General features: G+C 40.3%; 1 protein-coding gene across 8 annotated transcripts in view; it reads right to left on the reverse strand.

Annotated features, from left to right (window-relative positions):
* The window catches only part of SCHIP1 (schwannomin interacting protein 1), a 164,544-nt gene that overhangs the window by 54,670 nt on the left and 82,734 nt on the right, over nt 1-27,140 (reverse strand). Inside the window, exon 1 of one of the 8 annotated variants that reach the window (XM_033202974.1) lies at nt 2,031-2,552. The exons of the other annotated variants lie outside the window; for them this stretch is intronic. Coding sequence (XP_033058865.1) covers nt 2,031-2,060 — 30 coding nt within the window. The 5' untranslated portion in view covers nt 2,061-2,552. Of the gene's footprint in view, nt 1-2,030; nt 2,553-27,140 lie in introns of those variants that run through there. 8 annotated transcript variants of the gene reach the window in all.

Below are 27,140 nucleotides of genomic sequence, written 5' to 3' on the forward strand. Positions count from 1 at the left end.
ATCAATATTTCAAATAAATTCTATCAACTGACTAAAAATGCTAACCTAAGAAATTTGCTTTTAACCACTGCAATATCATCCTTAAAAAATAAGGAAGTCCTTGTAAAATGGTGGGGAAGTTTCTGAAAGCCATTCAACTGCAGATATCATCAGTGACTACAAACATCAAGCTAAGGACTTAGAGAAAGCACCTTTTCTGAATCCAATTACATGTAGTGCCAGCTGGGTTCTAAAATGAAAGTTTCTAAGTGGGATTAAGATTTGGCTTCAAGGTTAATGTTTCTGTTTTTGCTGAGCTATGTATAAAGACAGAGCGCTTCAAAAGAACACACACATGTAGGTAGTTCTACTATAAAATCCCATGCAGATGCAGAATCTATTGACCATTATTACCCAACCAATACACTTAATTTTACAGTGGAAAAGCAATAAATACTTCAAAACTATTAAACACATAATGACACTTATATATTGCAGCTCATGTAAAATAAAATCAATTTATCTTCCTTTGGAAGAAGCAGAATGCTAACATAACCCCTTCTCTGCAGATGAAATTGCTGATATTTGACCAATTTTCAACCTACGAACACAATGCTTTTATGTTAAACCTAATGAAAAGACATAGAGAATAATCTTATAGTAGCTTGCCCTTCAAAAATAAAGTAAATAGCTTCTTTGAAAAGAGAAAGTTATTTTAATTATCATAGTAATTCAATCACCTGGAGCCATGCCATGTGTAGATTAGGCTCTCCATAGATACTTGACATCCCCTACCCTCAAGTTCTATATTATGTGTAAGTGACATGTTGGTTGTTTTCTCAGCATCTCTGACCCCTTTCTCGTGGAAAGAATTACTGTGAAGCATGAAGCTGGATATTTAGGATCTATGGCCCTAAATGTACCATAAAATGAAAATACTATAAAATAAATCTGTAAGTACAAATTTCTAGTTATTAAGCAAGACAAAGTATATGAATACATTTTATAGGCACACGTTACTTAGCTGAGAAACCACTGCCTTGAGTCTTGTGAAATGTACTATTTTGCCTGCACATATTTACCACTGTGAAATCTGACCTTATGAGAAACACTTGCTTGTCTCAGGTAACCTACCTCACACAAGGAAGAGGCATTGTTAAGTTAGATAATTGGTCTCTCAGAGCTTCTAAACTCAGTCAGTTGAGTAATATCCCAACATTAACTCTCCAGGATTTGGACCAGCCGTGCCTGCTGCTGCAAAGAGCAATTTCTCTGAGAACATTCTTGCTGTCTGTTTTCCACAAAGATACTTTCAATGTTGCCTCAACAGTCCAAGTCCTAACAAGGAGTTACTAAACACTCTAGAGCTGATCTTTTGCAATTGTCTAAGTGTCTAATTCATAACTCCAGTAGAAAATTAGCATACAAATGAATATGCATTACTAAGATTTTTCTATTTGGAGTTTTTGATGCATGTTGATACTTTAATCCTTATTTATCAACCAATTAAAACAACATACTAGTAAAAATAAGTTCAGAAAGACACACAAGTGCAACTTTAAACATCAAGTGCATACTGGGTGATTTTTGAAAATTTCTAAGATTATCAATCGCGACTATCTATTTACATAATTTCTTAAAGACAGTCCTAAAAGCTGGATGTGAAGCAACTCACATCCTATGCAACGAGCAAAAATTACGTTTTCCAATGTTATCGATGTGAGATTCCAAACAGATTTTCCTCTGAAATTCCCTTAAATTCAAATTACAGTCCAAAGCAATTCCTCTTATTTGCAGACATACAGAATATGCAAAGGACAAATCACCTCCGTGAATTTCACGAATGCTTTAAAGGCCAAGGAAGCAGTGTTTTCTGCCCCATTGCTCCTCAGAAAACCTAATTACAATTCAGATACTGTATGTGATAAAGGCCAGGCGCAGAGGATGGCAAAATCCCTTGAATATCCGGAAAGAGGCAACCTGCTGCTTTGGAAGAGGAAGGCCTCCTCTCCCAAAGGATGCCGGCCTCAGAATCAGGCTTTAAATTTTACCTGATACGAGCAGTTATCCTGATGTACCATCTCAGTGCATCCTAGGGCGCAGACCCCAACGCAGGACTGCTGAGTGAGGCTGCGGAGGGCAGGCGCGGAGCATCCACTGGCGGGCGGAGAGAACGCCCTGGTAAGGCAGGGGCTCCCCGCAGATTAAAATGGATGCTGTTTCGCTGATCAACCTGCGCAGTGGCACTGCCTGTGCCGGGAAGCGCGCAGCTAGAGAGCTGAGCTGCTCTCCAGTCCTCCGAAACCAGTGAGGCAGGCTTAGGAACATGGAGCTGGGACCGGGCTGGGGGAGGGGGCGCTCATCACCCGCACAATCAGCCAATTATATTATAGGCACAAAGAAAAGGATCAGTCTGGAGCTGGTGTGACCTTCTGGTGCTTTATGAAGGCAGTTAACTGATGTGGAAACATTCTAGTCCTCATTAACGAGAAAAAGGCCAGCGAGGGAGAGGGAGAGAGACAGACACAAATCAATGTTGCAGTTGAACATTTCTAACCTCCGGCATCATCCTTCCTGCCCACTAATGCTGCTTGGCTGGTGCTTATCAAAAAAAAAAAAAAAAAAGGCCTTAAAGATAATTTTAGAACTTTTAACATGCTAAAGAGAGAGCAATCCATTCTGAATACCCACAGTGAAAGGATGTTTGTCTATGCTGAGTTTTTGAAGTGTTTGTCAACTTTATAACTAAAAGGTCTTTACTCTTTAAAAGGATTATTTGTAATTCTTTAAATTCCCCGCTTCTTTTTGGCTCCTAGCTTCTTTTTAAGTCAAATAGTAATAAGATGGAATAATTGCTGTTATAAGTTTTTTTCAGGAGAGAGCTTATTAAAATATTAAAGTCACTATAATTTATTTCATGAAAAGAAAAGTCTTAATTGGAAGGTTTTTTTTTTTTTTTTAATGTAAGGCTTTGTACATATATTACTACCCAATGCTGTGACTTGAAAATATGGACACCGCCAATGCAGCACATAAAATTCTTGGAACAGACCCTCCCTGAGAGCGAGTAATTCTGGACTTGTGGACAATACTCAAAGGAAATTCAAGTCAGACAATACATGTTTCTGGGAAAAAACTAGGGTCAATTTCTGAGTGGCTTCAGGGCCACTTTAGGACTTGAGGATATACAAAAAGAAAAAACTGGGCTGTAAATTCTTCAAGCTAATGTAATGAGAAAATTAAGGGGGAAAAGTTAAATAAAATTTTCTTATCTGTATTCCTCAGTTGCCACAGGCAATTAGTTTTGTTTGGTTTTTTTGTTGTTATTGTTTTTTTTTTTTGAGACAGAGTCTCACTCTCTTGCCCAGGCTAGAGTACAGTGGCAAGATCTCAACTCACTGCAAGCTCTACCTCCCGGGTTCACGTCATTCTCCTGCCTCAGCCTCCCGAGTAGCTGGGACTACAGGCGCCCGCCACCAGGCCCGGCTAATTTTTTTTGTATTTTTTTTAGTAGAGATGGGGTTTCACCGTGTTAGCCAGCACGGTCTCGATCTTCTGACCTTGTGATCTGCCCGCTTTGGCCTCCCAAAGTGCTCGGATTACAGGCGTGAGCCACCACGCCCAGCCCATGTTGTCTCTTACTAAAATAGCTCTGAGTACATAAATGGTACTTAACAAAAACGTGACTGAATTTAAACCATCAAATTAAAAAAATGAATAGGGACATTATTTTTAAGCTATTTTAGTATATATCTGTCCTATATTCTATTTATGTAGCCATCTCAAAAACTCTTCCTCTTCCCATTAACCACGCTGTTTCACTGTGCTACTGACAGAGAAAATAAGTACTTTTTGTGCGTGAAATGAAATTGACATGTTTGACAAGTTTTCATATTAAGCACTCTCTTAAAAAACGGTTTGTGTTAGGATTATTTGCTAATGTACTTTTAATAACTTATCTGTTTTGTGGAATGACAAAAACCTACTTTTATAAAAATTCTTAATGTTTACTATTTGAGATTCAAGCAGGAGCAAAGCCTGCTATCTCAATTCGACTCCCTTGATGCACTCCCAAGCACACTCATTTCAGCCTTCCTAGTGAGGAGAATAAAAAGATGGCCACGAAAACTCAACTGGTATCCTCAGAGGCTTCAATTTCAGCAGCAGGTTGAAAGGAAAAGTACTCTGGAGATTCACCCTGCAGAAGCTCACTGCCCTTATCCTTCCTAGTCTAGGAGAGAGGTGGGCCACATAACATGTGCAGGACTTTCTAGGCCTACTCACTGGCTGCACAATGAAAGCTTGATGAATGAAGCAGAAGCCTGGGCATAGGGAATGAGTCAAGATCAAGAAAAGAAGATGGAAACTTTTCAGGGTTAAGAAACAATAAACAATACACCTCCATCCTAAAACTCCATTCTTCTCTGACAGACAGAGACTTCTGTGTAGAGTGCCTTGCAATACAACCACCCGATGAGGTTCTGGAATTCCTTTTTTGGGGTGGGGGGAGGAGGATGGAGTCTCACTCTGTCACCCAGACTGGAGTGGCGTGATTGGCTCACTGCAACCTCTGCCTCCCAGGTTCAAGCAATTCTTCTGCCTCAGTCTCCCGAGTAGCCAGGACTACAGGCACGCGCCACCACGCCCAGCTAATTTTTGTATTTTTAGTTGAGACACAGTTTCACCATGTTGGCCAGGCTGGTCTCTAACTCCTGATCCAATCCACCCACCTTGGCCTCCCAAAGTGCTGGGATTTCAGGCCTAAGCCACCATGCCCGGCCAAGGTTCTGGAATTCTAAATATGAGCAAAGAAGAGCAAGCCCAAGGAAAAAAGTTCATTTTGCAAGGTAGCAGATAAGATGAAGTAGAAATCTTATGTTTAATATAAAAACACTTTCCAGGACAGAACAGCTCTAACTTCAAAGGCAGTTAAAACCTTACTCAAGTTATTCCCTTGACAATCTACAATTCTAATACTCAGGAACATGTTTCCAAGCTGTGCAAAGCTTAAAAAGCTGCTTCCTGGACTCTGTCTCTTCTGAAAACTGAAGACACTGGAATATATTACATAAGTTCCCAAAGACATTTATCATGTGTTGTTAAAAAAAAAAAGTCTAAACATGATTCCACTCTTCACAGTTGCTGTTCCGTAAATAGTGGAAGTGACTCAGAGGTGGCTCTAGGGAGAACAGATTTCTGACAATTGTATCCCAAATCCTGTCAAAAAAACTCTCCCAAGAGGTATAAACAAGATGAAAAAAAACAATGAATATATTAGACAGGCTTCTCTTTATAGTCATTCATTGGAAACAACTTTGTGTTATAATTTGAAGTATGATTTGCTAGTGCAAAAAACTTTAAACAGAAACCAGCTGTTCCAAGAACACTTAAGCTAGAATAATTTACCAAACTGCAGTAACATTTGTTATCTTTAACTAAAAAATATCGATGAGCTCTTTATGTGAAGCATAGTCTTTGTAGCATAGAGATTATTTTTTTTCTTCTCAGATCTCCACAGCTTCCCTTCCCATAAAAAGTATTGCGTTTCAAATTTAGATGAGACCTCAAGAGATCATTTCGCCTAACCCTGTTACTGTTCAGATATGGAAACCAAGGTCTAAGAAAGTTGTGGCATGTCCAACAAGAAAAAGGCATCAAAGCAAGGAAACCAAAGAAACATACCTGATTTTCTGGGTTCACACCAAATGAATATGTTTCATATGGGTTCATACCAAATGAGAATGTTTTCTATGTTCCATAGAAAACAGTGCTCCTATGGTCTGAATGTGTGTGTCCTCAAACTTCATATGTTGAAACCTAATCACCAGTATGATGGTATTCAAAGGTGGGGCCATTGGGGGGTGATTAGGTCATGAGGGGGAAGCCCTCACAAATGGGATCCATGCCCTTTTTAAAAGAGGCCCAAGAGAGCTGCCTTGCCCCTTCTGCTGTGTGAGGATTCCATTGCCATCTATAAATCAGGAAACGGGGCCTCATGAGATACCAAATCTGCTGGTGCCTTAATCCTGGACTTCTCAGTCTTCAGAACTCTAAGAAATACATTTCTGTTGTTTATAAGCTACCCAGTTTACGATATTTTATTATAGCAGCTCTAACAGACTAAGACAAATACTAAATGAGGACCCATAGACTTGGAGAAATAAACCCCTTTTGACTGAGCCAAATGAGGCTGCCCTTGAAATCAAAATCTATCATAAAGTAAGAGTGAGGCTGCAGTGTGGGTCTACCTAAAACTCAATTCAAGATATGTTTTAAGAGAAGAAAAATTAGATTATTTCCTTATTAAAATATTGTTTCTGCCACCTACAAACTATTGTATCTTTAAATCCAGAAAACCATGTTTTTTTTCAATTGTGGCAATTAGCAACAACAGAATGAAAGGGGGTTTTGGACAATAAATATAATAGTAAAAAGTTACATCCTCAGGCCATCGAGCATAGAGTTTTGAAAGTGAATAGCATGGGTCAGGAACTGACCCGGAAGGGTAGTAGGAAACTGTCTGGCATAAGCTGTATGAGTTATTTAAGTGTTTGACTATACAGGTGTGTATATTTGTCAATAGACATTGAATAAAGCATTAAGATATGAGCATTTCTTTGTACATAAAATTTACCCCAAAAGAATAAACAAGAATAAACATGAACTCAAGTTGATGATCTGCAGGCTAAAGTATTTAGGGCACTTACTGATGTCTGCAACTTACTTTGAAGCACATGAAGTAAATGAGAGGAATTGATGGATGGGTAGATGGATAGGTCAGTGGAAAGCTGTGACAAAGCAAGTTTATTAAACATCAGTTGTTGAATCTAAGTGGTGCAGCAATGGGTATTTATGGAAAAAAGTCCACTGGAAAGTCAACTCTTGCACTTAACTCACACGGCTTATGCCAGAAAGTTTCGTATGCCCCTTCTAGTCAGTTCCTGACCCCAGTTACTCACTTTTGAAACTTATGCTCAGATGGCCTGAGGATATGACTTTTTACCACTCTATTTATTGTCCAAAACCCCTTCCATTCTGTTCTTATTGTGTTGTTATTATTCTGTTCAAATTGAAATGTTAGAAAAAATGAAATATTGGGGGTGGGAAAGATGAGCAGGGAAGTCACCATCTTAAGTAATAACTTTTAAGCTTCTCTTCAGGAAACTGGGGAGAGTAAGTAGACATGTAGCTTAAGTGGTACTTCTTTACCGGGCAATGAAAGAAAAGGAATGATGAAATAATTAATACTGTGGATATCAGGGGAAACTAGGTCCTTGAATGCCCCACCCAAAGAAGAATTACTTGTCACTACAGGTTGAGTAAACCTTATCCACAGTGCTTGGGACCAGAAATGTCCTGGATTTTGGAATATCTGCATATACATAATGAAATATCTTATGGATGGTACCCAGGTCTAAACACAAGATTCATTTTTGTTTCATATGTACCTCATACACATAACCTGAAGGTAATTTTATACAATATTTCAAAATAATTTTGTACATGAAACAAAATTTTGACTTCATTTTGACTGCAACCTGTCACATGAGGTCAGGTATGGAATTTTCCACTTGTGGCATCATGTCAGTACTCAAAAAGTTTGGGACTTTGCAGCATTTCAGATTTCAGATTTTGGGGTTGGGGAATGCTCAACCTGTATTGTTGCCACCAACAAAACTGGCATCATCTACAGACAATAAACCTTTAAAAATGCTTTGCAGAAACACAAAGTGTTTTCCCCAACATCTTCCTTGATTTTTGTAGTTGAAACAAGCTCCTATCATGTGCCATGTGAAGTAATGTTTCTGCCCTCAATAAGTTTGGTAAGAGAAATGAGGCAGTACACAAATGACTAGGTATGACAAAGATGAGTTAAATACCTCCAAATAATTTGTTTGCTCACTAGAAATTCAAGAGAAGAAGAGAATACTCAGCTAGAGTGAACCAGGAGACTGCAACAATCTTGTTCATTTGGTTATTCACTTATTTAATGTCATCTTTTGTAGATCTAGATTAATGTGAATTTCCTTAGAACTTGCATCTTGGTTGGTTTACTCAGTGCTATATCCCCAACATCTGAAATTGTACCTGGTTCTCAATAAATACTTTGAAACAATTGAATAAATGAATATGACCCTCAGAGAGCTACCACATTTCTCTTTGCCTTAGTTTCCTCATCTATAAACTAAGAACGTTTATTCCTTGCTTACTGGGTTGGTAACATGATGAAATGAGAGTAAATGTAAAACAGCTCTTAAGTACTCAGGAAAGGAAGAGAAATGGATGTTTTCTTCTCCTAATTAAGAACAACATCAACTGTCCAAGGAATAGAGTCCCTTGGATGATAGAGGAGATCATGGGAATGGAAGGGCAAAGACAGAGGGATGCATCCCAAGACACCAAAAAAGGAACTGATGGCACTTAGGCAGTGATCTACATGAGGGAGTGAGCAAGATAAGGAATTGTGAGGTTTTGAGACCATTACTGGAGTAAAATTGGTGCTGTGAAAACAAACAGGGAAGTTAGCAGAAGGAACTGATTCTGAGGGGGTTGGGGTACAGTAAGGAGGTTTAAATTTTCCTAAAATTTGCAGTTGAAGGTGTAAGAGGCAGCTGGGGCTCAAGAGAGATTGGGCTGACAGGTAGAATTTGGGGGTCTTTTGCACAGAAAGGATAGTTAAAGCTGTCAGAATGAATTACATTAAGGGAGAGATTGTAGAGACAGAACTAAAGAGAAACAAAGACATCACTGTGGAAGGCACAATAATGTCCCCTGTCTCCTGGGCCAACTGTTTACAACCTAATCCCCAAGCGACAAAGTAAAATTATGATAAGCAGCTGCCTTTGAGATGGGGAAGTAGTCTGGTTATCCAGATGAGCTCAATGTAATAATCACAAGGGTCTTACAAAGTAGAAGTGGGGGAGGCATAAGAGGAGGAACCAGAGAGATGGCAGTATGAGAAAGGCTTGGTCCAATGCTGTTGTTGGCTTTGAAGATGGAAGAAGAGGCCACAAGCCAAGGAAGGTGGACTGTCCCTAGAAGATGGAAAAGGCAAGGAAACTGATTTTCCTCTAGAGCCTCCAGAAAGAATGCAGATCAGTGGACACCTTGATTTTAGTCCAGTGAGGCCCATTTAGGACTTGTGACTTTTGGTATTATAATACCAATAAATTTGTGTTGATTTAAGCCACCAAATTTGGGAGACTCTGTTATAGCAGAAATAGAAAACCAACACAGTAGTCCCTCCTTATCCATGGGGATCACATTCCAAGACCCCTAGTGGATGCCTGAAACTGAAGATAGTACTGAACCTTATATATACTATGTTTTTCCCATACGTACATATCTGTGATAAAGTTTAATTTATAACTTAGGCACAGTAAGAGATTAACAACGATAACGGGTAACAAAATAGAACAATGATAATAATATACTGTAGTAACAGTCATGTAAATATGGTCTCTCTCTCAAAATAGCTTAATATTTTCAGACCACAGTTGACCAATGGTAACTGAAACTAAGGAAAATGAGACCGCAGATAAATTGGGTAGGAAGCCCACATTTAGAGGGCAAGGCCATGCAAAGGAGACATGGTCAACAAAGTAAGAGGAGAATGAAAACGAACACAGTGAGGAGTCAGAAAAAGAGAGGGAATGCTGTCAGAGCCTAGTTTCCTCAAATACTGCAGGGAAGTGGAGGAGGAAAACAACCAGAAGCCATTAATTTGGACTATTAGGAAGTCATGAGTTATGCTGAGGGAATAATTTCAGTAGTCGTGCATTAGGGGTGGAAGCTAGGTGGTTGTGGCTAAAAAGTTGAGAGGCTCAGTATCAGCTGGACTGTCTTGATATCACAGTGCTTGTATTCAAGTAACCCTTACTTTACTTAATAACGACCTTAAAGTGCAAGAGCCACGATGCTGACATATTGTTATAATTATTCTATTTTATGATTAATTATTATTGTGAATCTCTTACTGTACCTAATTTATAAATTAAACTTTATAATAGGTATGTATAGGAAAAAAACCATAATATATTGGGTTTGGGTCTATCCATGGTTTCAGGCATCCTCCGAGGGTCCTGGAAAGTATCCCTGGCAGACCAAGGGGGAGACTACTATAGTCAGAATTCATGAGATGTGTAAAATATCAATAAGTAAGTTAGTAACAGATTTGTTAGGCCTAGATCAAGTGTGTAGGTGCCAAGCATAGAAAGGGATGAAAAGACTAAAGAACCGCCTAATATTCATGAGACACTAAATAACCTGAGGCACATGAGGCCCTCATTCATTAGATCTTACATTGATTTCCCATTGGTGACACCCATTCTGGTCCTATATGTCCTCTGGCCAAGAAATGTAAATGCAATCCCCAGCTTCTCATCAGGCTAAGGGGCAAGCTACAGAAGAAGCCAGAGGGAATTGGCTCTGTCTCTTACAAAGCAAGTTGTGTGTCACTGGCAGATACCTTGTGTCTAAGTGGAACGGGAATCCTTTCTCAAACCTCAACTGTGGTTCATAACCATATTCTCAATAGGAAAGGCTGTCGTGGCAGAGAGGCTGGACATATAAATATTGCTTAACTCAAGGTCCTACCATACTCCTGTGCCATATCCTAAGTATGTCAGCTCATCCCATCTCTTTCCCTTGCTTCTTGCCTTGCATTTTAAATAGAGGTAATGAAACTGTGTGATCTGAACATCTTAATTTGGCCTGTGGCTTCTGGGAGAAATGTCTGGTAGTGTACTTGTAGGCTACTATTGCATCAAGGTCATTTCCCCCACTATAGATATGGAACAGGAGCCCCAGAAGAGGACAGCTGGTGTCAGTGTCAGGATACTTCTCCACTTCTAACAATACTCTGAGGCCCAAAAATAGAAAGTGAGGGAAGAATAAAAACGAGATAGGTTATAATTTTTTAGCCTTATAATTATAAATAAGAAATTTACCTGAGAGTCTTATAACCTATGTAAATTAATTTACTTAGAAGTTTGGACTATTCTGACCTTGGTTATAGTTATGTTTATTATTTCATATTATAAGAAAAAAATGGTTTCCTGAGAAAATTATTAGTGTGAATCACTATTGGTTGTCACTTTGTTTCTATTTTCTTAAATACTAGAATTTGCTTTAAATGAAAATCAATATGAAAACCAACATACAAAACAATCAAATGTTTCTTTCAGGATAAAATTATTCTGAGTTCAAATCTATATTTATGTGTCTCTCAATGAGAACATGATGCTGTTTGGTGATACAAAAAAAGAGAAAGCAGAATTTATAGAGGTCAGTTACAATGTTATTCCAGATATAGCTTTAACATATAACTAAATGTAAAGCTACATCTGGAATAAGATTTTGTTTGGTTGTGCCACATCAAAAGAATCCTGTTTCACACAAGTAAGTAGTTGTAAATGGTAACGGTTCTTTTAATGGATTATGCTGCAATCTCTGCGTATTCTTCACTAAACATGTCCAGAATCTTAAAAGCAAAGTAGCAAGAAACTTATTCAAAATTGCTTTACTAACAATATATAGCAATTATTCATATTTCTGATTGTGAACAAGATAAGACAGAGTACCCAAACTTACAATAGGCCATTAATCTACAACAGGACCTTCTCATTTGATATATTGGGTGTTTGCTTGTCATTGCACAACCGACTGTTAGGCTTGACGAGAGACTGTGGCAAACAGATGTGCCTGATCCTAACCTGGTACTGAACCAAGCTGGGCCTCTGGGCAACTTGTGTAATTTTATTGCTTGGGCATGCACAGCCATGAATTTTTTAGAAAGGCCGGTACAGAGCTACCACCTTCATGGTCAAAGACACATATTTATAAGTTTGTTGATTTTTAAGGACTGTGAAAGACTACTTCACCTGGCAGGATAAATTAAATATACTGATGTCAAAAAATTGGGTTGAGAGAAATACTTTGTACAGATAATGAGGGAATTAAATCACTACAGTTTGGGCTGAAATGTTATATTCTTCTTACCACAGCTTTACAGGACTTTTCTCCAGAGTCCCACAGACTATCTCGTTTGTAGTTGTATTCTGAATTATTTTCACATTTCAGAACTCTTTAATTTCCAGTTTGATTTATTTTTTTTTTTCAGGGTTGGGGATGAGGTGTTTAGCCGCTCATAATATAGGTACAAATTAATCTCTAAAAATACTTCCAGCAACCCTGGGTTTCTACAGACACAGTTTGAAATGTAATGCATTAGGCAGTGCTATAGCAGACAGCCTCCCTTTGCCTCTGGAATAATGAGATGGTTTTATATTTCAATAGAATCTGCCAGAGTACTTGTTTATTGGACACAATCCTATTCTTTTCCCCATAGTATTTTATGCCCAACACTAACTGAAATTCACATGCTGTAGAAAAACAGCAACTGATGGATAGGTAAATCTGGGTGAAGTCTATATCATTTCGTCCCAAATTTATGTCAACATTTAAAGACCATCTCTTTTACTCTCTGTTTTCCAGCATTTGGAGTCAGAGAACGCAGTGGCAGAAAAAGTGAAAAGTAGTATAAATTTGCCAGGGCTAAGGCAAGACTTTCCAAATAAAAATAAGTTAGGTTATCATGTCAAGAAGGGCTAAGCCCAAACTAACACAAAGTTTGTGTGCATGCATGTATGTGTGTAGGGGAAGAAGGGTCATGCTTCCCTTCATCCTTCCAGGTATCTTAGCAGCACAGATAGCCTTGCCTACCAATACGCATGCATTTTGCTAAAGCAATACATGGAATCTCTGACAATAAAAAAACTTTTCTGTGCTCCGAGGCGATAGTGGCTGATTAAAATCAGGTTAATAGAGTACTGGGGAAGGGAACTGACCCTGATGTTGAAGAAAGGTGCCCTCTAGTGGACTATTGTGTTTTTTAATCTGTTTGGAATAGGATTATCAAACAAAAATAATGTTAAAAGTACGATACATTGTCTTACTAACATTTCAATAATATATTTAATGACTGTAATATAAATACATATGTCTTCAGCTACATTAGTAAATGTATGTATATATAAAGGTTACACAAATGCTAATTCATCCAAAGTTGCAATCTAGGCCATCTTTGAAGGTTCTAGAGTTGAGAAAACTTTGGATCAAATCAAAGACCTGGTTCTGGGCTTGACTGCACTTCTTATTAGGTGTATTTCCTTGGGCTACTGCTTCAGAGCCGTCAGCCTCTATTTTCTAATCTACAATATGAATTGAGTTATAAACTGCCCCTGCCCCCCACTTTCAGGCTGTCAGATGGCTGTCTTTTTATAACAATTTCATGTCATATCATGAGGTTTCCACATCAGCAATACAAAATAATATAACAATAATATATTATATATAGCATTGGGTGAGTCAACAAAAAAAATTAGATTTCAATTGAAGGTCTTCCTTATAGAAATTTAATGACAGTAAAGGTGATGAGTTTGTTTTTAATTTTGACATTGATCATGGACATTCCAAAAACTAAACACACTAGATCATGAGTTCATTATGAAAACTGAATTTAATATGAAAATCAGGGCCGGGCGCGGTGGCTCAAGCCTGTAATCCCAGCACTTTGGGAGGCCGAGACGGGCGGATCACGAGGTCAGGAGATCGAGACCATCCTGGCTAACACTGTGAAACCCCGTCTCTATTAAAAAATACAAAAAAAAAAAAAAAAAACTAGCCGGGCGAGGTGGCGGGCGCCTGTAGTCCCAGCTACTCGGGAGGCTGAGGCAGGAGAACAGCGTAAACCCGGGAGGCGGAGCTTGCAGTGAGCTGAGATCCGGCCACTGCACTCCAGCCCGGGCGACAGAGCGAGACTCCGTCTCAAAAAAAAAAAAAGAAAGAAAAGAAAAGAAAATCAGAGTTACTATTTAAAAAGTATTTCTAGTGTTTCTATTTTTAAAAAATGATTCTGTAGGATAAAGTAAAATAGCAATGAAAAGAAACAATTTACATAGCGTACCTTTTCTGAAAATGTGTTTTCCTGGTATGTCACCCTACAGTTTGGGCTGAAATGTTATCTTCTTCTTACCACAGCTTTTTATGTTTCTTACCACAGAAACATAAAATTTATGACTAAACTGTTAACATCATCTCTAAGGAGCTATTAAATTTGTCAATGGTCCCTAAATCTTTTTTTCTTTTTTAAATACAGAGGTAGTGTTGAAATGCTATTGCTATTAGTTATAAAGAAATTTCGTACTTAGGAATTTCCTTAGGTCTGTTCTCTGACCAGCTTTTCTAGGGCTAGTTAAGCAGCAACATGGACTGTTCTTACATCCTTTCTCATTTTCATTCTCTCAGAAGAGAGATTCAAGTTATTTTAGTCATTTGAATAGTAGAACAAACACTGCTCTAAAAAGTTTTCTGAAGTATAATAAAAGTGCCATAAAAACATTTAATGAGCTACTTAACTTGCTTTATCCTAAAGCTATTGAATTAAGAAAGCTTCTCATCTTTTAGAAGCAAGTTATTTCAGAATTATAAAGGTACTGATCAGGAAATTATGCTACTCCCAACACATGACAATAGGTAAATTCATTCTCAGTGAGAAAGGTTAAAATCAGTCACAGATGATTCCTACACAGTAAAATTAATCTGCACATTAATCTCAACTCTTCTAAAACCCTCCAATTTAAACCAGTTTTCCTTGGTGAATAGCAAAGACAGCCTCTTTCAGACACATAAGTTGGGCCCAAATGTTCACTTGTTGAAAGTGCTGGGGCTTTTTTATTATTTACCAAGAATGTCAGGATAGAAATGAGCAGTCCTTTTGAGTTTCAGCATCTTAGATAAACCTACCTCATTCCAACATCTCTCTTCTCCCCTTATCTGAGATGATGCTAAGGGACTTTAGGGTTGGTTTGTTTTCACTCTTGACATTCAATCAAATTTTTAAAGTCTAGGAAAATGAACACCATCCACCATACCCAAATACCCACACTTGCTGTCTTCTCATGGCCTCTGATTTCCAGCATAACTGTGAGGAAGAGCAACTGGCTAAAGAAGTACACATTTGCATGGCAGATGTCAGTGGAAACTTGTACTGATGGTTGAAGCTACTTGGCTGTGTTTGGAGGTTTTTAAAATCAAATTTATTTTCCAAAGGACAGAAGGGATTTCTGCAGCAGAACTGTCACTACAACCGAAGCCATTAGAACTTTGACCCTAATTTCAGATGGCACAAATTTAGCCCCACTCACTCACCTGGCTGCCCCAATTCGATCATTTTGATGGCTTCAAGCTCCTTGATTTAGTTCCCAAAGTGACACAAAAAATTAAGGGATTGCCCTTAATTAAACCTTACCCTTTGTGAATTAAACATACTTCTAAAAACATAATCAGATTTTGTCACATCTTGGTTTAAAACTTCTCGGTTTTCCACAACATTTAGGATAAAATCCTAAATTTCTAGTGCTGTTATCCAGCATTATGTTATTGGCCCCGATCTACCCTCCTGACTTCTTTGCACCTCTCAAAAAACCTTGCTCACACGGCTCTAGGTACACTGGTGGCCTTTGAGTTTTCTGGAAAAGCCAAGCTCATGCCTGCAACTGCCTCAGGGCCCTCACACAAGCTGTTTCTCAACCTGTACACCCTCTGCCTTCACCTGAGTCACCTCTCTTGCTTAAAGTTGGAGGCTTTTCCTTAGCCCCCTGTCTAAATAAGGTCCTGCTTTAAATTCACTTAGCATACTGGTTTTTTTCCTCTAATTTGTGGGATTTGTAACATTGATTTGCTCCACTAGATTGCACGCTCCATGAGAGAGCAAGGGCCATATGTATGAAGTCGACCATTGCCCACTTAGCATCTGGCACAGTGCCAGGCATATAGTAGGTGTCCAAAAAATATTGGAATAAATGAAATTCTCGAGAAGTTCTCTCACTTTAGGGCCTTGGGATCGAGGGCAGGAGTGTGCCTGTGACCAGCTGTCATTAGTTCTACTGACTACCTATGGGAAAGCTGGTCAAGTGGCCACTCGCTCACCTCAAGACAATGACTGAAGCTCTCCTGGATGCTAAGTGACTGCCAGCTTGTGAGCTAAGCCTGGCAAGGCCTTTGGGCTGCACTTCCATCCTCACTGTGAGCTGTGGCTTGGGCAGGCTCAAAGGGCCCACTCACTCTGCAGATGTGCCTCAGGGACAGGGCTGACTGTGCCAGCCGAACTTGAGGGCAAAAGAATCATTTACAGCTTCCCAGGTAAGGCTAACACTTACTCAATTGCAATAACTAGATGCCCCCAATTTAATAAAAATTAGTTAAGAAAAAAAAAAAAAAGCCTAGTTTTTTTTTTTTTTTTTTTCCTTTTCTCAATTTGCCACCTTATGTGATAAATTTTTAGTTCCGGGGATAGCCCAGTAAAACAAGCAAATAACTTAATACTGCCAACTTGTACACTCCAAAAAAGTCTATTGGTAAGTGTAAAAAGTCAGAATTCTTATATCTAAAGAAGAATAAAAGTATCTCAATTAGTTTTCCAATCAGAGAATAGAAGGCAAAATGGCGAGTAGGAAGACAAACTGGGTTTTTGAAAGACATACTTTTAAATTTGCCTGTCTACTATGGAGGTTTAGGTGAGCGAAAAAAGTAAATAAAAAAGAAAAGAAAAGAAAAAAGGAGCATATTTGTTTTCTTAGAGGAAAACAAACAAATAAAAATGACAGTTAAAACCAAGAAACAACATACAATTTAAGCTGTGGTTTTCCAAAAAGTATTCTAATGTCTGAAGAAGAAATTGTGGATGTGGTGTGAGTCTCTCTCTAATCCAAATGCTGTCCCTCTAGGAAATATTTGCTGTTTTATATTACAGCATCATTACTGTGATTCCCACATTAAATAACTACTAAACTTTCAGTACTCCAGGCACTTGGTTGCCTGTCAAGGTGATAAATTAATTCTGAATCCAGGTCAAGAGTACATAGAGTACAGGTCTGGCCCTGCTGAACCTGGAAAGCCTGTGTGGACTCTTCATTTAGCATTAGTCACCATAATCTAAGTTTGATGGCTATATCTGTGTAGGGAGTTTGTTATTCCCAGCTGGTGAGTGGAATGAGGCCAGTATGCCCTCTGTCCAGATAAATGACAAATGACGATCCAGTCTGGTGTGCATGCCTGCCCTGCCCATGTTCTCTCTTTCCTCATCTCAAGGCTACAGTTCTTGGACGTACACATTGGAGGAAACAGATGTCTCCTGTAAAATTAACAAGAGCACTTCTACATCCAGGTAAGAAATGCTCTAAAGGAAGAATTCAATGCTCTGTTTGGCACGAATAATAATAATTCGGTCAAGCTTCAATTGAAGCTAAAATAACTTTCAGATTTTCAACGTATTAATACGGGGGGTAATGACAATAAATGAACAATCTTTCTGAAAGAGATGATGTTTTTTCATGCTGAAAAAATATGATTAAAAATTGGGCATTCATAGGGGTTTAGATGTACTCAATTATTTTCTTGTTTACAAAGGATATGGTTAAGGTGTTTTCCATTACTTTCAAAATATCCTTCATCCTAAATGTTGACACATGAATGGGATGATAAATCAAATTACCTGACTGTCCCGTGGTCATGTTTTACCAGTTACTTAGTTTTTAGGGGTTAGAATGGGCACTTTGCAGGGCTCTGTGCAAAATGAAAATGGGGAACCATTGTTAAAAAATTAAGAATTTTAGGGTGGCAACAGCAGAACATTAAGCCAAGAGCAGGGCCTTTCAAAGCCTACAGAGGTCACATACCCACGAAGCCTGTCAAAGGTGGGCAGATGGAAGTAGAGAGAAACCAGACATACAGTCATTTATGTCGAGAATTACACAGGTTCTCAGTCTGGGCAGGAAAAGGCATCTGTGACTTTTAGCATGCAAATACCAATGGAAAGACAACTTCCCTTCACAGGAGGGGAAATTCAAGAGGGAGCTGAGGGAGGAGAGGAGGAAACTGACCTGTACCAAGCACCACTGCTAGGCCCCACGCTGGCCCTGACATTGTCATTATTTGTCCTTGCTCCAACACTAAGCTCTACCATAGGATTAACTCCACACTATAGAAGAGGAAGCTAACTGAGGTCGTTGATGAGTTTAAGCCTAATTGCTTCAAGTTTAGAAAAAGCAGGTTAAGAGATGCAGGCACTGTAGGACACCTGCGGGGTATTCTGTAATTTTCAAGGAGGTTTCCCTCATGACCCTCATCCTCTTCATAAGACCACCTACCACCTATTGCTGTCAGTCCAAAAACCCAGAGATCTTGTTCTGATTAAGAACTCTTCTCTTGCTTCTCATACTAGCAGCCTCAACTCTACTGTCTGTCTTACAGACCCCATCAAGCTTCAACTTAAGGTACTTCTTACTCCAATTTATACTCTTCAACTCCTCATTCACCTTATTCACTCTCCTTCCCACATGGCTCTGTCCAACCCTCTCTGGCCAACTCCTATTCCTCCCCAAGTCCATCATAAACCCTTTCGGTGGGCCCTCTCTTATAAGCATTCTTTTCACTGTCTTGCTCTAACAGAGCCTGAAGGCACTGCCTTCTCCTATGGCTCTCAAGCGGTGGCTGTTTTCTCTTCCACCTCCCTCTTGCCAAACGGCCTGCTGGATGAGTAGGTGCCTTCCTATTCACTCTCTTGCTTGCAAACAATTGTCTGTCCTTCCTAACACCCTGCTCTGAATCTCCTACCTGCAGACTGCTGATACCAACACCAGTTAGCCCTCCCAGTTGCAGTCACCTATTCCTCCCCAGATTACTCTGCCTCATGCCTTGAAGAGTCATTTTCCAATGTTAGTTCTGTTTTGCCTAATGGCAAAAACCACAACTACTTTTGCACCAACCTATATAATTCCTGGAAATTTCCATGTCTGTTAGATGGTCCCTGCAAAATTTTGGCCTGTAAATTCCATCTTCTTCCATTCCATCTCAGTTATACCTGCTCCCATGGCCATATCCTACTTTGCCATTACCAACAACTTCATGCCCTCCATAATATTGTCTTCAAGCCTCCCATTCTCCAACAGTCTACATTGTCATTCCAGCTCATTCTTTCTAACTACTCTTAATCCAATAATTCTTCCATTGCACTAGGCCTTATACCCCACGTACTGTCCACTTTCACCATTCCGTACTCTCAGGGTGTCCTTTCTTCTCTCTCTGTGTCTTAGATTCCCTGACCTATCATTGCAACCCCTAACTCAATCACTTCATCTCACTTGCCCCCTCACTTCATATTCACTTGGTTAAATCCCACCTGTGGATAAATTCAGCTGTTTCCTACTCTGTGCCTGCTCTCAGCTGACATACGTGGCTGGAGAAAAATATACAGTATCTCCCCTTATTTGCCATTTTGATTACCCACAATCAACAAAGTTCCAAAAATATTAAATGGAAAATTCCAGAAGTAAACAATTTATAAAATTTAAATTGAGTGCCATTCTAAATAGCATGATGAAATCTCACACCATCCCGCTCTGTCCCATCCAGGACTGAATCATCTCTTTGTCCAGCACATCCACACTGCCTACAGTCCCTGCCTGTGAGTCACTTAGTAGCTGGCTTGGTGATCAGATGAACTGTCGCAGTATCACAGTGCTGTGTCCAGGTGATCCTTATTTTACCTAATAATGGCCCCAAATGAAAGAGTAGTGATGCTGGTAGTTCGGATATGCCAAAGAGAAGCTGTAAAGTGCTTCCTTTAAGTGAAAAGGTAAAAGTTCTTGACTCAATAAGGAAAGAAAAAAAAATGTATGCTGAGGTTGCTATGATCTACAATAAAACCAAATCTTTTATCTGTGAAACTGTGAAAAAGGAAAAATAAATTTGTGCTAGTTTCACTGTCATGCTTCGAACTGCAGAAGTTACAGCACAGTGCATAAGTTCTTAGTTAAGATGGAAAGGCATTAAATTTATGGGTTGAAGACATAAACAGAAACATGTTTCAGTTGATGGCAATTGCGTTCAGTACTATCCATGGTTTCAGGCATCCACTGGGGGTCATGGAATGTGCCTTGGTGGATAAGTGGGGATGACTGTAGGATCACACTAACTGATCTCATTTAAATTCATGACCACTAACCTCAAGCGTGCCCTCAGCACTGCCTGGCCTCTCTACATTTTCCCAGTCTGTTTACACCCACATTCTCCTAGACAACCACAAAACTCCTTGAAAGACTTGTCCAGACTTGCTGTCTACGATTTTTCTCTCCCCTTTATTCTCCTTTGAACACCTTCCAATCAGGCTTTTGTCTTCACCATGCTACATCATCCTAAATCTTCCTCATACTAGATCTATGAGCAACATTCAACATAGCTGGCTTCCAAGACAACGTTCTCTTCTGGTTCTTTTCCTTCATTAAAGGCCTCTCCTCTGCTCATCCCCCATTTCTTCTACTTTTACCCACTGGAGCTGTAGTCACTAACTACATGTGGCTAATTAAACTGAATAAAATTAAAAATTCCATTTCTCACTAACCATGTTTTAAGTGCTCAACAGCCACATGTGTCTAGCGGCTGTTGTATTGGACAGTGACGATAGAGAACATTTCCATCTTGGAAGAAAGTTCTATTGTATAACACTACACTACAATATCCAAGGCTCAGTCCTTGGAGTTCTTCTCAATCTAAACTCACTTTCTGGGTAATGTCATCCATTCTCTTGGCTAGTCACTCATACCTCTAGTCTGGACCTTCTTCTGAACTCCAGACTCCTTTATCCAACCACCTACTCCTCATTTCCACTTGCATATTTAACAGGTATCTTAAAGGTATCATGCCTAAAAAATAAACTCCTGATCTCTCCCAACCCTGACCTCCTAACACTCTTGAACCCACAATCTTCTTTTCTTACTTTTCTTCAGATTTCAGTTACTTTACTTCCCACTCCTAGAAACTAAAATTCATTCCATTTCAGACAGAATGAAAGTTAAATATTTTAAAATATTCTATACCATATTGATAAACTCATTTGAAAATACACACATATATATGTTTCTTTAAGGATTTGTGTGTAATCATAATTTGTAGAAATTTTAATCATTTCATCTCACAGGAAGAAATTATAATTTCAAGTGTTTAGGCTTGGTGTCTGATTTATCCTTAAGTGGAATAAGTTCCTAATACTTATTTTGATTAAGGTAGGGTTGTGGGGGATAGGGGGTGGGTTGTAAGAACACCTTTATTCTAGAATTGGTTTTGCTCCCTTATCCCCCAAATCACTTTAAATTACAGAATTAACTTTAGGGTTGTTCTTTTGGGGTCATAGAAGTCTTTTTTTCAGAATGTTCACCAGGTGTTTGGTCAGAGGGGTGGGAAAAACCAACAGCAGAGTTCTCCTGGTTGCCAGGTGTGTGAGCCTGGTAACCTTGTACAGCTTTCATTCAAGTCTATGTGATCCCCCCAAAAACTGCCAGATATATCTGGCCAATCCCAACCAAGATCAACTCTGGCTCTGGGGGACATGGCTCCCAGGATCTGGTTACCTGAGCCACCTGGCCTGTGGCTGGGAATATCATGCAGGAATGAGCTGGGGGCTAACCCTCATCCTCTGAGGGCTACACCTCACCTAAGGGTGATAGGAAGGCAAAAGCACCTGCAGAAGAATCTGTGGAAGGTCCCAGGTACTAGCTCAGCCACCTGGTGGCTTCCCTTAGGCTTCTGGCCTGCAGTACAAAGAATGGAAGTCAGATTCTAGATAGACTGCCTGGTCTAGAGTCAGGGCTTAATCAAGAGGACAAACTATTATTATCTCTACACTTTCCAGTCCCCATAAATTCCTTTGAAAATTAAAGATTTCTCTGCTATGAAAACATCCCTTGTGAAGCAGTTTAGGGAAGGGGAAATGTTTTTTAAACTGGAGCCACTGGTGACCAGAACATGCAAGTGACAGTCAAACAGATAAAGAGCAGAGCCATTTACTTTTAGTAGTGATGCTGGGCTTTTTTCTTTCTGTTTTTGTTTTGTTTTGTTTGCCTCAGAAGATTTACATATATGGGTTGGGGAAGGTATGCCGTTTTAAAATATGTCCCTAAATTCTTTGATACTCTTCCCTTGAAAAGGAGAGCTTAATGCCCTTCCCCTTAAGTGTGGGCTGGATATAGTGACTTTGTTCTACAGAAACAAAAAGCAGAAGTGACATATCTGCTACCACAGAGGCTAGGTCAAAAGAAGCACAGCAGCTTCATCCATCCATCTCTTTCTCCCTCTCTCCCTCTCCTCCAAACTCCCACACTCTTCCTTTCTCTCTGATCACCAGCACTGGGGGAAGTTATGTGCCACATCATGAAAACACAAACAGCCCATGGAGAAGGCCACGTGGTGAGGAATTGAGGGCTCCAACCTCTAGCCATGTGAATGAGGAGGACCCTCCAGCAGCCCCAGTCAAGCTTTCAGATGACTGCAGCCCCAGTGCACATTCTGCCTAAACTGTCATGAGAAATTCCGTGCCACAAACACCAGCTAAGCAGCTCTGGGATTCCTGATGATCAGAAATTGTGAGACAGTAAATGTTTGTTGTGTTAAACTGTAGTAAACTATTATTTATACAGCAATAGACAACTAAGACAGAGGGTAAGGATCAAATAGTTAATTTTTGTCAACTAAAATTAAGAACTTGCAATATATAATTTTATTCATGTACAAAAGCCAAATGCTGTCAAAAAAGAAAGGAAGAGGACCTGTGATGTGACCATGGACTAGAGCAGGGTCTCCATACTGGACACAGCTGACCCTTGCTCTGTGACCTTGGGCAGGCTGCTCCAGCAAGTGCTGCTTGCAGAATGAAGGCTGCAGGAGATCAGGAGTGCAAAACCCCTGGCACAGCTCCTGGTGCTGATAACAGCAGTGCTGGTGGCAGGGGCAGTGGTTCCTTGCCCCAGACTTCCCTGCAGTCACACAAAGGCTCTGCTGCTGGCAGGTGGCCCCACTGACCCTGCAGATTCCCAGGCAGTGCTCTACCACGGCTCCACACTGCCCCTTCCTGGGGAAGACGACATGAAGCTGAGGTGTTTAGTAAATCCCAGAAGGGAGGTAGGGGAGAGAAGCTGGTGACAAAACGTCAAGAGGTTTCCAAGTGATCAATGCTGCACTTTGCCTGCTCTTTTCTACTTTGAATCTCAGAGTGTTATTGTCCCCGCTTGAAAGTCTACCCAACCATTGTTAACAGCTTTTCAACCACTTTCTCTCCCCAGAACTTTTGCATTAGGCACAGCACTCTGGGGCCATATGAGAAGAGCATAGAAGGTGCTACCTTGGTGTAAAATGCCTTCTTCATGTACATCATTTGAGGATGCATGAAACTTCCACACCACTGAAGCATACGCCTCGATCCACACGCCTGTCCTGCTTGGGTGTAAGATATGTGGGCTTTGTGAATGCTCCCTGGCTGATTATTGTGGAGGGGGCTGTGTCTGACTTGAGGGTCTACCTCTAGGCTTCAGTCTACTGCAGCTGCTGATGACCTGTCTCACCATTGGATAAATGAAAGGGGACTGCATGTTTATTTTTAAGTTTGGGTTTTGGGCTGTACCACACTGTAGGTGGATATGTGTAAAAAGGAAAATCAAAACAATGAGGGTCCTGGGGAGGGTCTGGGAAACCTACTTTATTCCCAAGGCCGCTCAAACCAAGGTCGCTCAAGCCAAGGCTTAGACTTGGAGCCTGTGACTGGCAGGTCTTGCACACAGTAAGAATACAGCAACAAAAGCACAATGAGGAATTTCACCAGAAGGTAACAGGTGTGACACTCCATTCCTTCTCTGTTGTCGAAAAAAAAAAACCACTAGCTGAAAAGTATTAATCTAGTCAGTACTTTGCCAAAGGGTCCCATGGGTTAACTTTAATCTAATCTAATTAGTAGAAGAAGGTATTCTTTTTTTTAGTAATCCATGAGGAAAAACAAGCCAAAGTTCAGGCATTTTAAAAAGTCAGCTACAGAGGTACAGATAATGGGCAAACACCCAGAGTGGCCACACAAAAGTGAGGAAACTACTTTAAACCCAGCTAAGCGCTCAAAGTGGTTCTCTTTCACTGGAAACCAGATGCAATTCAGTGTTCAGGTTGCTTTATACCACACTGAAGTCATTAGAATCTGCTCAGTGCTGCTTTCGTGGACAATGCACCTCCCCTCAACCCCGCCACCTGCAGCCCGCCACCCCATCCCATTGCTTGCTTTTCTCCTTCAGACTTCACCAGTCATGCAAAGCAATCATTCTTAGTGTGCAAAAGAAAATTCTTTACCTAAGTATTGGTTATATTTCTGATGTTGATGGGTTGCTATTAGCTTAGTTTTATTCATCATAGGTATTTAATTCCTTCATTTAATCGATGCATATTTATCAAGCACTTGAGATAAATGCAAGTATGGTAACAGGCGCAAGGAATACAGAGGTAAGACACATTTCCAGCCTTAAGGCAAAAATAGACACATAAACAAAGAATTATACTATATATCATATTTATATTATTTATTTATAGCCCAACATATGTAATTGGTTAGGGCTCTAATCAAGCCTGGGGGTCAGGAAAGATTTTCTGGAGTAGGTGACGTCTGAGTTCTGCGTTTCAGTGATAAGTAGGAATTAACTGAGCAAGAAAGAGATAGAGTAGACAAAACATTTCAGGCAAAGGGTACCACAAAAACAAAGGCATGGAAGCTAGAGACAGCATGAGTTAGGCAGGTCAGCAGACTGATTTTGTTAGAGTACAAGGGAGTGATGAGAAATGAGACCAGAGGTCAGCAAGGCTGACACGGGAGTTATTTAATGCTGAATTTAGTTTAGGCTTTACCCTAAGGAAGTCATTACAGTGTTTGAGAAGGAGACACACTTGAATAGGCAGTCAGGTAGGTAGACTAGGGGAGGGGCTTAAAGAGTACAGGATCACAGGCAGAGGCCAGGCTGGCTCCACTCTGTAATCCTAGCACTTTGGGAGGCTGAGGCAGGAGGATCACTTGAGGTCAAGAGTTCGAGACCAGCCTGGGCAATAAAGCGAGACCTCCGTCTCTATGAAAATTAATTTGTAAAAAGCCAGGTGCTGTGGTGTTTGCCTGTAGTCTTAGCTACTTTGGAAGCTGAAGCAAGGGGATCCCTTGAGTCCAGGAGTTTGAGGCTGCAGTGAGCTATGACTGCACCACTGCACTTCAGCTTGGGTGTCAGGGCATGATCTGTCTCAAAAATGGATAAGTAAAATACATTTTTAAAAAGGACCACAGGCAGGCCTCACAGTGGCTCTCACCTGTAATCCCAGCACTTTGAGAAGCCAAGGCAGGTAGATCACTTGAAGTCAGGAGTTCAAGACCAGCCTGGCCGACATGATGAAACCTTGTCTCTACGAAAAGTACAAAAATTAGCCTGGTATGGTGGCATGTACCTGTAATCCCAACTACTTGGGAGGCTGAAGCAGAAGAATCACCTGAACCTGGGAGGCAGAGGTTGCAATGAGCTGAGATTGTACCATTGCACTCCAGCCTGGGCGACAGAGCGAGATGCTGTCTCAAATAAATAAATAAATAGGACCAGAGGCAGAGAGACTATGTTGAGGTTAAGGTGAGAGTTAATAGCATTTGCAGAATGGGGGTGGCATCTGGGATGGGAAGGGGAGTGATTTGAGACACATTTGGAAGGTAAATTGACAAGATTTGGTGACTGATGGGTTATGGGAAATGAAGACCAGGTAGGAATCATGGGTGTGTTCCTGGAGACCACCACCATCATCTGAGGTGGAGAGAACTGGCATAGAAGGGGAGAAGATGATGATGAGTTACTTTTGAACACAGTGCACTTGAGAGGGTTTAAATGCTCTGTCTTCAAAAGGTAAAGGAGTATATATGGTAAACTTAACTGTGGTCTAAAACAAAGGTGGAGAATGTTGTTGTTAATGGTGACATCACTAATGCATCATAGCACTCCTATTCCCACAGCCCAGACACACCTTCTGCATCCTTTTCAACATATTGTTTCAACCCCACAAGGTGTCAACTATAAGTTCCAACACATGATGGCTACTACTGTTCGAATGGAGAGTGTATGCCTTGGAAAGCCACATTTCTCCCCAGTCTAAAAGCTTGACTGAATAACACTCTTTAAAACATACATGTCTTGAACACAGATTTGGATGTATCCTTGAAGTAAATTATAGCTTACCAAATGTGTATTTGTGTAAATAACCAAAAACACATCAATCATGAGCGCCAGCATCATTGGGAACTCTTCTGATATTTCTGGGACTGCTAACTTGGTTTAAGGTTAGGGCAGTGCAGACCATGGTAATCAATAGAGTCTAATTTGACATTTATTGACTGTCCATTATGGGATGGGACAGGGCTTCTCCATATGACTCCAGCAAGATCCAGGCTTATTAACGCTCCATGGAGGGTGTTGGCAGCAAGAAGTCTTCTTGATGGGTTGAGATTATTTGGATTACACCCCCGCCTTAAGGAACTTGGAAGGAAGAGCAACATACAAAAGACTGAGAAATCCTCAGAAATCAATTTAACTTAGTTTGGCCTAGTGTCACCCAGACTTACTTGGCCATGAAATCCTCCTGTCACATGACACTCATGAAGAGCCCCAGAAATTAGGATCATTTCAATCCTCAAAGCATACTCATTTTTCAAACGAGAAATACAAGCTCTAGAATCACAAAGCCACAAAATTGGCAAAGGAGATCTAAAATCAGATCTTCCAGTTCTAGCCTCTGGGCCAAATTCATAGGACAGTAAGCAGTGAAGATCAGAGCTGATACCTGGGCTACACACCCACTTTACAAAGCAAACATCGGGGTCCCGGCAGTATCCCTACTCGGCAATATGTGGGGTACATGGGCCAGTACATGGGCCAGCTACAGCTTTCTGAGGGGTCCCCATCAGGGCTGACAGCTCATCCTGTCTTTCAAAGTACACTACCATTGCCCTTTTCTTTTGTAGCCACTATAAAACACTACTCCGTTTACTTTCTGCTACACCCACGAGAGGAATTCTGGCCTTTGGGCATTTCCTGTTGCCTAGAAACCTTATAGATCACTGGGTGCAGGAAGCTGACCCTCTGGTAGAGATTCACAGGCAGGAAGTTTATTCAGAGTGCTCTGGGGCAACACCTGTGAGGGAATACAGGCAGTAAGACAGGGCAGAGGGAGAGGCTGGATTCTCTGATGCAGCTGCAGAGGCCTGACTGATCCAG

The sequence above is a fragment of the Trachypithecus francoisi genome, unplaced genomic scaffold (genome assembly GCF_009764315.1).
Source record: "Trachypithecus francoisi isolate TF-2019V2 unplaced genomic scaffold, Tfra_2.0 Lachesis_group0, whole genome shotgun sequence".
NCBI classification, from domain to species: Eukaryota; Metazoa; Chordata; class Mammalia; order Primates; family Cercopithecidae; genus Trachypithecus; species Trachypithecus francoisi.